Source organism: Trachurus trachurus (assembly GCF_905171665.1).
Source record: "Trachurus trachurus genome assembly, chromosome: 17".
NCBI classification, from domain to species: Eukaryota; Metazoa; Chordata; class Actinopteri; order Carangiformes; family Carangidae; genus Trachurus; species Trachurus trachurus.
In genome coordinates, this window is record NC_139900.1 from 20661943 (window position 1) to 20675787 (window position 13845).

Consider the following 13845-nt stretch of genomic DNA (forward strand, 5'->3'; position numbering starts at 1 on the left):
TCTCAGACAGAGGCTGTGAGCTGTGTGAGAGACTAAATAAGAAAGATAGTCGGTCTCAAAGTGGGCAGTCTGGTTGCTTAGTGGTATCCATTTCTGCTTCATCTCCGGCTCGCTCTCATTTCCTCTCATTTTATTAGTAAATAATAGGAATAGAAAACAATAATTCTCAGTGATCATTTTATAAACTGATATGGATTGAACCACACGCCACTCTTTCTGTTTCATTCAAGTGTTTGATGATTATGTCGGATTTCATTGCAGGTATCAGAGTTGATCATGGCTATAGACCCGTCTCATTACAACAGCCAGAATGCTGTGCTGAATCTTGTCAGGAGGAATTCAATAGGCATCTTTGAGTATAAGGCATGCTAACTTTATATTAGATTAGCCACCACACCTGAGTTCATGTATATCTTGTGTACATTATTGCATTGTCTCCAGGAGTGGACAGTGACAAAGTAGCTACATTTAAATTGATTTAATTGACTACCGCAAGTCGTATTTTCAAGTATCTATAATTTACAAATGTAATATACAAGACAGTATATTTTTTCCATTTTGATTCAGATAGTATTTCTGCTTAACATACTTCACAGTTGGGTGTAGCCATAGGGGAGGCAAACATGAGAAGCAACAAAAGAACAAGATGAATATAGTAGAACAAAGGAGGAAAAAAACAAAGATGTGGGATGGCATTTGCTCAGCCAAAGTCTAATCAGTATGCAGACGGACTCAGCCCATTTAGTGGAGGCTGTTAATTACATATAGCATCTAACTACAAGTCTGCCAATGCATTCATCTATGCTTTGTTTCCCATGCTGATAATCCACTGAATATGCCAAGTGATAAGTGGCCCCAAAGCTAGGTGTCTGTGGATTTCACACAAAATATCCGAGATATTGAAAGAGAGTCAGAACCGATAGGTGTTAAAGTCTATGTTTCACCTTCTTTTTTAATATATTAATCGTCTATTATAATGTTTATCAAGTCTCAGGGCTCTGGGCTTTTAAATCTCCCTCTGCCCTCTGCTTCTTTTGGAATGCTTATACTCACTATAAGATTTCTACAATATATATTAAAAATGGCTTTAATATATATATACATTGCTATGTGATGGCCAGCATCAGCAGTATGTCAATATCACAAGCTTGTTGTTGTGATCTTAGTGCAGGTCTGGGTCTTGTTTCATGAGGCTCATGCAATCAATACTGTGGGCAATTCTGTTTTGTGAGTTCCTTCTCTCCTCTGAGATTGAGGGTAAAAAGAAATCCAATAAAGAGACATACACTAAAAATGGGTCAATTTAATCCCCCTTCTGCTTTGTAAGGCTCACGCAGCTGCACACAATCTTCATCAGTGGGAACGATGAGGGGAAAATTACAGAGGAAAACAACCTTGGCTGAATGCTTCGGGTCTGAGGTGTTATGGCAATTGTTGTATATACCTCAGCAGCACTGCTCTAACACAGGCTCTAACTCCTCCGAGACCAACAATGAGTAGCTCCTCTATTTTTGGTGTGTCCCGACACTTCCTAACCTCGGAATGGAGGCGAGTGTGTCACCTGCAGTCCTTCCTTACCTCCCAGGGTAGCAGAAACTAGGAAGTGGGTCCCATATTTCTTGATGAGGTTTTCGTTGATTTGCTGAAGGGTTGGTCGTCGCCCCAGTAACCGGAGGTTGCGCAGGAACTCTGGCGCCAGGGGCAGTGGGGCTTTGAGGAAATCTCTCTTCTCTGTAGCCAGGCTGTTCACCTTCCAGTGGCTGAACTCCCTGAAATGATAAATACGATAAAAGGTGAATACAGACTCAGTTAAGATCGATGCAATATGGTATATAGACACATAAACACACAAAAGAGAGCCATGTTATCCAGTGTGTCCAAGACAAAAGGTGCTTGTAAACCCCAGAGTAGTGTGGTCAAAGTTAAAAACAGAATAGTCTGGATGGACCTCCTTGAAGGGGAAGGTTAAGGGAGCCACTAGTAGGTTTCCTCTAATGATGAACATGATTTCTTACCAAGAGTGATTGGTGGAGATCATCTCTCAAACTCAAGAGGTCTTCTGTGAGGGGATGATATCACCTTTTTTTAGCTACTTTAATGGTGCTACAAGTACACTACATTATTGTGAAAACGATTGGGACTCATACACTGCCAATAATAAACAATGGATTAGCAATTGGTTTTGGTCTAATACAAATGGAAACAATAAGGTAGCCAAGAGTAAGTAAGCCAAGAGCCGAGTTCATTAGTTCGTCAGTGTTTCCCACAGGATTTTAGGAGACTATAGCAGGAGGGTGTCGTGTTTTAGTGCGTTTAGCATTTAAATTACGTAGTATTGTATTTAAATTATGTTTAGGCCGTTCCTTTTTGCACTAGCATTGCATGTTTTTATTGTTTTAGACATTGTAGGATAGTTTTTTTTATATGTCTTATTCTTTGTTGTTCTTCTTTGTATTTGATTTCCTTTGTAAGTGTATTTCCTTAGCACATTTCCTTTTGGAGCAACCTGGCATAAGAATTTCCTTCAGGATGAATAAAGTTCTATCTAATCTAATCTAATCTAACCTAACCTAACCTAACCTAACCTAACCTAACCTAACCTAACCTAACCTAACCTAACCTAATCTAATCTATAAGCATGCCACTAGTCCCATGAATGGAAAACAATGAGTAAGTTATAGTACATATAACAAAGATTATCACGTGTCACTCTCTGGCCTTGGATTTCTTGGATCAAAGGAAGAAAAAAGCAAGGACCCCTTCACCATGATGGACAAAAGTTTGCTCAAACGACTGCCTGAGGGGGTTGGTTGCATTACCACTAACCTTTTTTTTGATAACTCATAGTAATCTAATGCATTAGAGTCTAAATGGGGTCAGCGTTGCTTTTTTGCCTGCCTTTCTCAGCAGCGGTTGTTTGTTGTTTACTCTCTTATTTTGCTGCTGGAGATAAACTTGGATGTGGCTTTTCAATTGGCCTATCATTCCTTCAACCATCCGCTATTACCAGAAAGTCCCAAACCCTCCGCTCTGTATATGTTGGAAAACCCCTGAGCCCTCCTTCCAGTTTGTGCCGTTGCTCTAGCTTGCTTGTTCCTATTTATTTCAGTTGCATTTCAAAAATTAATATGGTGATGATTTATTGATGCTAATCTTATCTTTGGGACTTAAATCTTAGCACTCAAAATTAGATGAGAGCACTTTGGACTTCTGAAGGCCAGTTTCACTATTTTCAGATTGCTTTTGGCTGCTGGTGGTATAATTAGCATAAATATTTAGGATCCATAAATTGGTGCTTGCCATGCCATATAATTATCAAAAAAGCTTAATTAGCCTCAGTTCAGGTCAACGGCTTTTTAAAGCTGTGTTGAGCAGGTGGAGTTTGTACCGGAAAACCTACAGTGGATAATCACCTGACTCTGCAGTTTCCCCTCAGATCTACAGAGTAATACTAGTCTTTCAGCTTCTGTGACAGCCTGCAACTTTACTGTTTTGATTTTAACCTCACAGCTCTTTGATTTGTTTTTCGGAGCAAAAGCTCTGTAACACCCCCTACCAAGCAGCAGACAGAAATGGTTACTGAGAAAAAACCCCAGTGTATTTCTCAGGCGTTGGTGAAGACCATACACTGTCCATAAAGATGGACATAGCTCCTATAACATCACCCATAGGTTTCTAAAGAGTGGTTCTGAAAGGCTGCTCTGCCTGGCAGTGCCTGGCTCCACTTGTTTGTCTTGCCTTCCGGCCCCCAAAATGTGAGAATTGACAAAAAAAATCTGTAATGTGCAGGCTCCCTAGGTTGAAAATGGGTGAGGCAAGCAGTGGTTCATTTTCATTTAAAGGGGCAGGCACTGAAACCAGCCATTCTGAACAGCGCTCTTTTGAGAGGATGAAAAGAGCTGTGATGTTTGATCCTTGGGGTATTTTGACCAAAGCATGTCTTTAAGACACCTGGGAACTATTTTAATTTGTGGAAAGGGGGCATAATACAGTATGTCTCCTTTAAACATACATAGATAGAGATAGGAGGTGTGAGTCGAGCATACACTAACCGACCTGTCACTCAAAATATACATCACATATACATATAGTTTTAAAAAGTTGGACGTTTTAACATTGTGGGGACTGACTCACTGTTGGAGTCACTCTCTTGTGGCCATTACAGGAACTTCAGGTTTTGGTACTTTAGTGTTGTCTTTTTGTGTTGTCACTTGGTGTTGCAAAAAAAAAAAATGTAATAATAAAATACATTCAAAACAAAACCATAGTCCTTCAACTTCAGCAACCATGTAGATCATTAGAAGTGTCTATTGAAATAGTGCTCCAGGAAGCATATACCTGCAGACATAGGAATTGCATATGCATCAAATTCACTGCATAAAAGATGGATGTTGCTGAAAAATATAGAATATTCTATTATTTCAAGCACCGGTGACTTTTATTTCCTCGTCACAATTATATGTGAGATTTTGGGGCTTAGTAACACTGAAATTCCCGCATTTCTAGCCAAGGCCTCTCATTTCTGTTCAGCTGGTCAACAATGGACAGCGACAGAGGGTGAAAGTACTCTGGAGAATGTGTCCATTCCAAGAGGCTGATAATCATTTCATCACTTCACTCCTGCAGAACCCCAAGGTATTTGAAGATTATGCAAATACCGGCACAAAAGTACCGAGCTACCTCATCTGCATAAATTTGCTGCAAAACAAGAGGCGCTGAATATTAGCACATTATGTATGCATTTTCTCTGAACAAAATACCAGCAGTGACACACTGTGTTTTCCCATGAGTAATCTCTCTCACTCACACACACACACACACACACACACACACACACACACACACACACACACACACACACACACACACACACACACACACACACACACACACACACACAGAGAGAGAGACCGTACACAGAGGGAGGTGCACATCCTGTATCATTGTCTTTAGTTTCGCAGTGGCTGCTCTTACAGTGCCTCTTTGCGGTCAATAGTTTACTATTACAGACAACATGATACTGTAATTACACTGTTGTCAGCATTGTGACTGTACTCTGGAATACATACAATGGGCCAGTTCCCTTAATAATACAGAATGAATATGCATAGGGTCACATCACATCACATCACATCACAGTAATGGCAGGAAGGGGTTGTAATTAGTTTGTAGTTGTTGCTGTGCATTATTAGTCCTCAAAAGAGAGCTCCGATTTGTAACCATTTAGCACAAACCATGACAAAGCTTCCCTCAGAAGGAATGGCCCCCGGAGCATATGGTCAAACTAGTGCTTCATTAGGTGGTTCATTCCCACATAATGCACCAATTAATTTCTGTAGCCCAGCCCGCACTCACAGCGCAATTTATACAAGACATCATTAACTCAGGCCACATTGTACTATCATGAAAACAGGAGGCGACTGAGGGAGGCTGAGTCTGAGGGGACGGTTTGGAAGTTCAACAGAAAGCTCTGCAAAACACAACAATATAAATAGACTGAAAACACAAGAGGAGCTCAAGCAGCATTTGCTTTCTTACGCCTACCTCTTCTTCCTACCTCAGTATGAAGCCATTGGTTTGTGTGTTTTTTTTTCTTTCTTTCTTTTTTTTTTCTTTTATCGACTCAAATGTTGTGAACAGATTTGACTATTCTGGTTTACTTGCAATTAAATGTCCTGTTTTTCCAAATCATAATTATATAGAATTACAGACATATTAACAGAAAATACATAATTGAAGAGAGTGGTTAAATTGCAGTGGAGTACACTGAAACAAAACTATCCAGGGCCTCAACAAGGGGGTAAACTTCTTGTGATCAGATCACCTGAGACTTTTGTTAAAGGGGACATATTATGGACATATCACTTTCTGAAGGCTCTTTAACATATATTTGGGTGTTTGTCTTGCCTTCCGGCCCTCAAAATGTGAGAATTGACAAAAAAAATGTGTAATGTGCAGTCTCCCTAGGTTGAAATCCACATGGTTATATGAGCTGTTCCCTCAGTTGCCTTCCAGTGATGTAACTAGGATTCAAATTTGCACAATACCACCCTGGTACCAGTAGAAGGGATGGGGCAGGGCATTTAAAGGGACAGGCACTGAAACCAGCTGTTCTGAACAGGGCTGTTTTGAGAGGATGAAAAGTGTGATGTTTGATCCTTGGGGTATTTTGACCAAAGCATGTCACAGATATGTCATTAAGACACCTGGGAACTATTTTAATTTGTGGAAAGGGGGCATAATATGTCTACTTTAATACCAGGTCTGAGTGAATAGTTTATTAGAACTGACTGACTGTTATGACTGAGGTGATATTTTCTTTATAAATTCTTTATACCCATCCCTGTGGGAGTATGCATAACACATGTCAAGTATGTTTGTGTGCCCTATACAATATTCAGAATTAATTCTTTCTTTCAGAATGTCCCTACAGAGCTCCTTCTGCCTGGCTTACATTCTCAGGATGTCTGGTTTGACCGTCTCTCTCGTCATTCCACCATCTCTGTTGAGAGCGTTAAGGTCTGGGCTCTGACTGGGCCACTCTCAAAGGCGGATTTTCTTTGTTTGAAGTCATTCTGTAGTGGGTTTGCTTTGATGTTCGGGGTCATTGTCCTGCCGCATCACCCGACTTCACCCCGACATTTGATTTCTCTAAATCAAAGAGGAAAACTCCCACAAGGCACCAGGAAACATTTCAACTGTTTTCACTGAAGTAGGAACAAGCTAATCTTGATGTGCGTATGTAATATCAAAGTGGTGCTAACGGACATTTTCGATCCCCCCAAAATAAATCAATAAATTCAATCTAGCCATGTGCACTGTTGTACAATGTACAGTGAAATTGTACATTTCCATATGTGTCCAATATATATATATAAAGGAGTTAATTCATAAAAAATACATTAGAGTGGCACTGATGAAGTGCACCAACTGCATGGAGAACATTGTTATCCAATTACACACATAAAACATAGTAACTGATTTTTAATTAAAGACTGCCAAGAGCAACAAAACATTTTCATTGGACCAGTGCACCTGACATTTAGCAGGTGTATCTCAGTGTACTGTATGTACCATGTTTGTAATGTTTTTAGTTTGTGCGTGTGTGTTATTGCCATTGAATTACATTGAACTGAACTGAATTGAAAGAAAGATCCTACAACATATAAAAGCTTGCCTTTTTGTTCATTTTCTGTGGCTCAGGTATTATAGCAATGCTGGAATGAGCTTTTTGTTGCCACAGCATCTGGAGCCCAGAATTTAAAGGTCATATATTGTAGAAAGAAATATGTCCAGGTTCTATATTAACACTGTGAAAGGATCAGAGCCTCAGTCCAAAGAGAGATACACACAGCCTGTATTCAGACACTGAGCCTTAAAACGAGCCATCAGGACTTCTGTAACTTTGTGATGTCACAAAAAAGCCCCGCCCACCTAGACCCAGCTGGATTTACCATCCCTCAGTGATTACCTGAAAACTGCTCCATTGTATATTATTATATCTGTAATATACTGAGAAGTACAATGTGAAATTTCTGCCTCAATATATTGTGTGTAATGTTTTACTCTATGCAGAATGCCATGTGTAAAGAGTGAAATGCAATGATAAATAATGAAAAGTAAACTAAAAGCATTCTGAGGTGACATTTCTACTAAGTGACTATAAACTAAGTGAAACAAAATTACCAAGGTAATTCCAACTGCAATGCCTGGAACAAATATAGCTGTTCTAATTCCAGCAGCAGTTACATGACAAATACCCCAAACCAAAGGTCAATCTCATTTGAAGGCGGCAAACTATAACAATTAGTCTGCAGCTATCACATGCATCAGCAGGCATTAGTTTTAGCTTAATATTTAGTCCAGTGAGTCACAGGATGGCAGCCAGCAGTTGCGCACTGATTAACTGGGGCTGATTTAGACTGATGTGTCTTTTGAGCAGCTTTACAGTGACTGAGCACAGGGAAGGGGAGCTGACGGCGATAGCGCCATAATGCAGAGAAAAGCAGTGCATCATTTATTTTTCCTTCCATGCTTCGCTCTCTAAGAGTTAACTGTGAGACTGCTGGCTGACTATTTGGCTAATGATGATAGATAGAGTTAATTAAAAGATTTTAGCACAGCGCTGATTGCACCTGCAGCTGCTGCACTTGGTTTTGCCCCCCCCCCCCTTTTTTTTTTTTCCTTTTGGTTCTTTTTTTTTAACAGAAAAAAAAACACTTCTGCCTGTGCAAAATTTTCCCTTGGATGTTCATACTGGCAACATGACATAAAATAACACCTGGACGTTATTAGCTCTCAGACAGAGGGACATCAACCTGCAGGTTTGTGGCATGTTCAAGGTGGCACAGCTTTATGGAGAGCAAGGTCACTATTAGAGCCATCCAATTCCCTACAGACTGTGGTGATCTCCTGACTCTCCATCTGGAACCAGCATCACTTCAATATTTTGATTTATCCACAGTTGTGGTTCAGGCTCCACTGATTGTAGTACATTTTCAGGATCACGTTAGGTGTTTAAAATGCTACTGGCTATACAGTATATTCATATTACCCTGGTACAGTTAATACTGAATTGTCAGTTTTTCGACTAAAACATTCAATTGAAGGACATTTCAACTAGCCTTCTATGTATTTTGCGGTTATAATAAACACAGCAAACAAGGGATAGTTTTGGAAAACTGGCCCATTGCCATAATCCCTATAGTTTTAGCAGTAGGTTCGTTACTTTTGTTTGTCGGTGTAAGCTATTTTTAGAACCTTAGCTTAGAGCTACGCTATGAAGGCTAATGGGACTTCCTCATCAAACTCATCAAATACACAATCCAACAACTCCAAAACACTCTGGTGGACAAGTTGTGACCTGCACATTCACCACGATATGAGATAATAATGGAACATTACGAGACATTACATTACGGGTTGTTTTCGAGGTAAATACAGAGACTGCTTGCTGAAAAACTGCCCCTGAAGGCAACGAGCATCAGCTGTTTTGCATGAATTTACCTTGATAGAAAACAACTCTGTCTCGTAACGTTCCATTATTATCTCATAGCGTGGTGAATGTGCAGGTCACAACTTGTCCACATGAGCGTTTTGGAGTTGTTGGATTGTGTATTTGGTGAGTTTGATGAGGGAAACCAAGAAATCCCATGAGCCTCCGTAGCGTAGCTCTGAGCAGCTCGCCGCTCGGCTCGGCCCTTCTAAAAATAGCTCACACCCAAGGTAACGAACCTACTGCTATGACTATACAGATTACGGCAATGTGCCAATTTGCCAAAATGTTGAACTATCCCTTTAACACTATCTACATGAACTGCTGAATCACTACCCTTAAAGCCTTAGAACTGTTCCACAAAGCCAATACCATCATGGTACATTGGAGTTTCAAATAAAACAAACAAACGAAACAAAACAAAATGTTTTTACTTGAGTTTGGTTGGTCCCGTAGTGATACACTTGGTGTGAAATAGAGTTTTATTTTCAGCCTTCTGAAGCACAGAAATTGTCAAAGTTGCCGTGTACCAAACCTTGATGTGTGATATATTTACTGGGATGTTCCCAGTGCTGCCGGTGTCTGTTCAGACACACCTCAGACAACAAATCCCAGAGTTCTCCGCCAGTTTTCTACCTCACATACTCATTTTATCTTTTTGGAAACTGTTACATCCAGATCTCTCTCCAACCTTAGATATTTCCACTCACAACCAACAGACGGCCTCTGTTGCTAATTATATATCAATCTGCTTCTATTTCACATGTACATGACACAACATGCTGTCATTACCTGGTTGTTCAATAGTGACGATTTGACAAACCTGCTTGATATTATGTGAGGTAACTTGGTGTCTGTTAACTGACACAGGTTTTTTATTGCCACTGTCATTGGAGATCATTTGGTGTATAGCGTTTGTGTGGTGACCATCCACTTTTGTTTTGATTGTTCTACTAATTAATTTCATCAGCTTTTTGAAGCACTCTGGAAACGACAGCCTGTGACATTATCAGCGTTACCATGGTGACATTGATAGTAAAGTCAGAGCTCAAAGTGTCCAATACTGCAATGGGAAGGTTTAACATTGATGTCAACTGAAAATCTTTTGTGTCAATATCCAGGTGCTCAAGGGTAGCCTGGCTTATATGTGTCTGTGAGTCAGTATTGACGACCTGAGGATGAGAACAGGTTCAATGGTAAACACAGCTTTGGCACACCATACGTATATCAATTTTGAATCTAATATTTGTGAATGAGACCCAATGGCTTTATGATTTGAGGTGGATAGAAAAACTAAGTGAGGTGCAGAGCAGTGAAACACAAAAAGGAAAAGTCAGAGAGCTGTTTCTCTCACCTCTGGAGAGAAGGATTGCTCATAGGTTCAGTTTCTCCACTCCTGAATTTTACACTAAAGTTCACCGCAAAACCTATTTGTTCCAAGTTCAGAGCTGAAACTTTATAATGAGCAGTTTCACCTGAGTTGGCTACAGTCTCACCTAAATCTCACCTTCAGGGAAATTGACCCATATACAGTTTCTGGTGATTTCTGGGCTTGGTGGTTGGTGGAGTTGCCCAACCCTCGAGCTTCTCCATGATAATTGTGCTTCACTGCTCACAACCAATCGTCCATGGAAATGAGCCTTGATCCATGAGAATGAGGGGGAGAGAGTTTTATAACCATGTCATCTCAAGTATTTATGGTAATTATGTAAAATTAAGAGTAATGCAAAATGAGGAATTGACATGGATATTATCATGAGTACCTGAACACATTGATGTCTGCTGCTGTATTCTGGATTTTGTTCTATGTTAGCAAGTATAAACTATTAGCTATAATAGCGATCATTGTATTATCACTAAACATTGCAAACTGAGGGAGTCTTTAAGGACTTCAGTGGTTTTACAACTTTTTGCTCATTAACTACAGTATTTCACAGTTACGGAGCTTCCAAACCATGCTGCTGCAGGCATTTTCCTATGATTTCAAGGAGCCCTATTTTGAGTGCTTAGACTGATTTTCTGCTACTAACCAACACCTCTTGAAATTATTTGGCTAAGCTTCTTATTTTTCACACCAGGGACCATATAGAGACCAGCTTTACCAGATGACCAACTGTAACCACTGCTCATGAAGCTACATGCTTTGGAGCTAAAATGCAAATTACTTGTGAATCACTATACAGTAAAAAAAAAAAAAAAAACATTGGGAATGATTAAATGAGAACTGACATTCCCATTACTTTTTAAAGTTTCTCTCCCATCAGCCAGTCAGGAGCTAAACTGTTCTTGAATATGGCCCCTGAACCTTTAAGTTGCTATCCAACATTTATGAAGCTTTCTTCACAAATATTCAACCAAAAGGTATTCCTCTCATACAGTATATATGAATAGGGATTTGCTCCTCAGGCATGAGGACCACTGTACTTTTTCAGTTTAAGAGACACAATCCTACTTCATACTCTTGTCTCAGGATGTGTGGTCATTAAAACTCCCTCCTGTCTTTCAGGAGCCTGCAAGAAACAGGCCCTGTACCCAGTGTGGAAGGTGGAAGCCAGTGCATGATTTTTTAATGATTTCTGAGCGGCTCCCACTAGAGTCATTATACATCTCCCGAAAGGACCTAAACTGTACGCTTACTGCACCGGACCTGAAGTGGCAGCGATTGTATTATGACGGTTAAGTAAAAAGAATATTTATAGTCACAATGATATATATCCCTGCAATAGATTTATGACCGACTCAATGGGAGTTTTATGGTGAGCACAGTGAAGTTTGTACAGCAAGTACAGAGTATATAGTAGCCCAGGTTTGGAGTTTGTATCACAGAGGGAAAGTCAGATCGATTTAATGAGCAACAACGTTAAGTCGTGTGTCCTGAATCTGCACAAGGCATCACCTGCCTGCTTACGAGGCTGGCATATCTAGGTTGAGTGTCTCTGTCAGTTATTTTTATAATTTGTCATGCTTCTGCTGCATCTTGTTGGCCTAAGACACCAAAATATATACAGTGCAGTCATTGGCACTGCTGAGATTTGACATGATTGCAGCAAATTGGGGGAGCCATTTTTAGAACTGCACCTTAATACTTTCACATACACAGGCGTCTGATGCAAACAACAACAAAGAATTAGGCATATTTATATTTACATAGTTAAATTACTTTCATATGCACTATTAGTCAAAGATGTTAGACGTTTTTAGTTGCATTTACATAACCAAATGCTAAAATTAACAAAAGGAATACACATATAATCATGAATTCCTCTTGGTGAACTAAATATAATCTAAATGTTGGCAGCACAACATCTGTCTGCATTCGAAATGAAACATTATTCATCAGTTTGTTGCACACTTTGATTTGACCTTCTGTCTAGTTCAGCTCCACGGAGTTTAAAAGGACGGTTCCATTTTTTTTTGACACGGGGTTGTGCCAGGTACTCATGAATAGTCGATATACTGCCTGTAATAGACCATATTCAGTGAACTCCCTGTTAGGAGAGCCAACCAAGACCACTGGCAGACTAGCAGGGCTTTGTGTTGTTATGCATGGTACAACTGAGACAATCCAATTTATGTTTAAATGTTCACTTTATGTATAATGTTTTCAGAATTGTACTTTGGCAATATACTGTAGCTATAACACCACAGCTGTGGGTCAGCTGAGTGAATCAGAAAGCACTACAACACAAGGTACTTCAGTACAGTAGTTAAGTGGAATACCACAAACCTATGATCTAAATAGCTGCCAAATAATGTTCTTTCAATGAACTAGTGGATAAATCTTTAAAATCCACGTGTCTACTATGTGTTAATAAAACACTGTTTTACCTGCAGTTGTGTTTTAAGCCTGTTTCACTGCCTCCAAGTGAAAAAAAAATCAATTAATGCTTCTTTAAAATGAACTCCCCCTGCTAACAAGTCCTCCAACCGTTTGTCTCGTACCTAATACGACTCAGAGGAGCATGGTAGCAGGCTGTGTACTTGACCTTCGTTGGTAACAATAATGCATTCATCCACATCTATACAAACACACTATCAATGAATATCTATATAACTATATAGATACACACTCTACTTCACTCCAGTCATAATCATCAGCATAATAGACTGCTGGCCCAGAAGCCATATGGACTCAGTCAGTCGGTCTTCATTTTCACAGGAGGGCAGTTTCTAACCAGGGATGAGAATAATATGCTGCTTGAATCTTAAAGCAGTGATTACAATCTAATAATATAATGAATAAAAGTTATAAGGGGACAGTCTCTACGTTTATGATCCTTTAAGTGCACTCTGCTGATTACAGTGGTTTTACGCGTAATTGGGCAAACAGTGATGGTGCTGGTGCAACTTTCCCTATAACATAAAGGACCTGAGTGCTGATACCACCACTTACATTACATCTGCATTAATATACTGTACAGGTAAGATAACAAACATTAAGTACATATCCCTAAAGGGATAGTTCAACATTTTGGCAAATTGGCCCATTGCCATAATCCCTATAGTCTTGATGGACTAATTGATAGAATAGTTGAGATAAATTCATGCAAAACAGCGGATGCGCGTTCCCACCTTGAGCAGTTTTTCTGTCTCATCACGTTCCGTTATTATCTCATAGCGTGGTGAATGTGCAGGTCACAACTTGTCCACGAGAGCGTTTTGGAGTTGTTGGATTGTGTATTTGATGAGCTTGATGAGGGAAACCAAGAAATCCCATTAGCCTCTGAACAGCTCGCGGCTCTGCTCTGCTGTTTTGAAAACAGCTTGCACCGACAATTACCTACTGCTAAGACTACAGAGATATGGCAATGGGCCAATTCGCCAACATGTCGAACTATTCCTTTAATAGA

The 13845-nt window shown here is 39.8% G+C and overlaps 1 protein-coding gene across 1 annotated transcript in view; it reads right to left on the reverse strand.

The window, feature by feature from the left end:
* brinp2 (bone morphogenetic protein/retinoic acid inducible neural-specific 2) overlaps positions 1-13845 on the reverse strand; it is a gene marked incomplete at both ends in the record, with an annotated part of 170097 nt that overhangs the window by 118561 nt on the left and 37691 nt on the right. The window contains one exon of the mRNA XM_083991619.1: positions 1579-1769. Coding sequence (XP_083847745.1) covers positions 1579-1769 — 191 coding nt within the window. The remainder of the gene's footprint in view (positions 1-1578; positions 1770-13845) is intronic.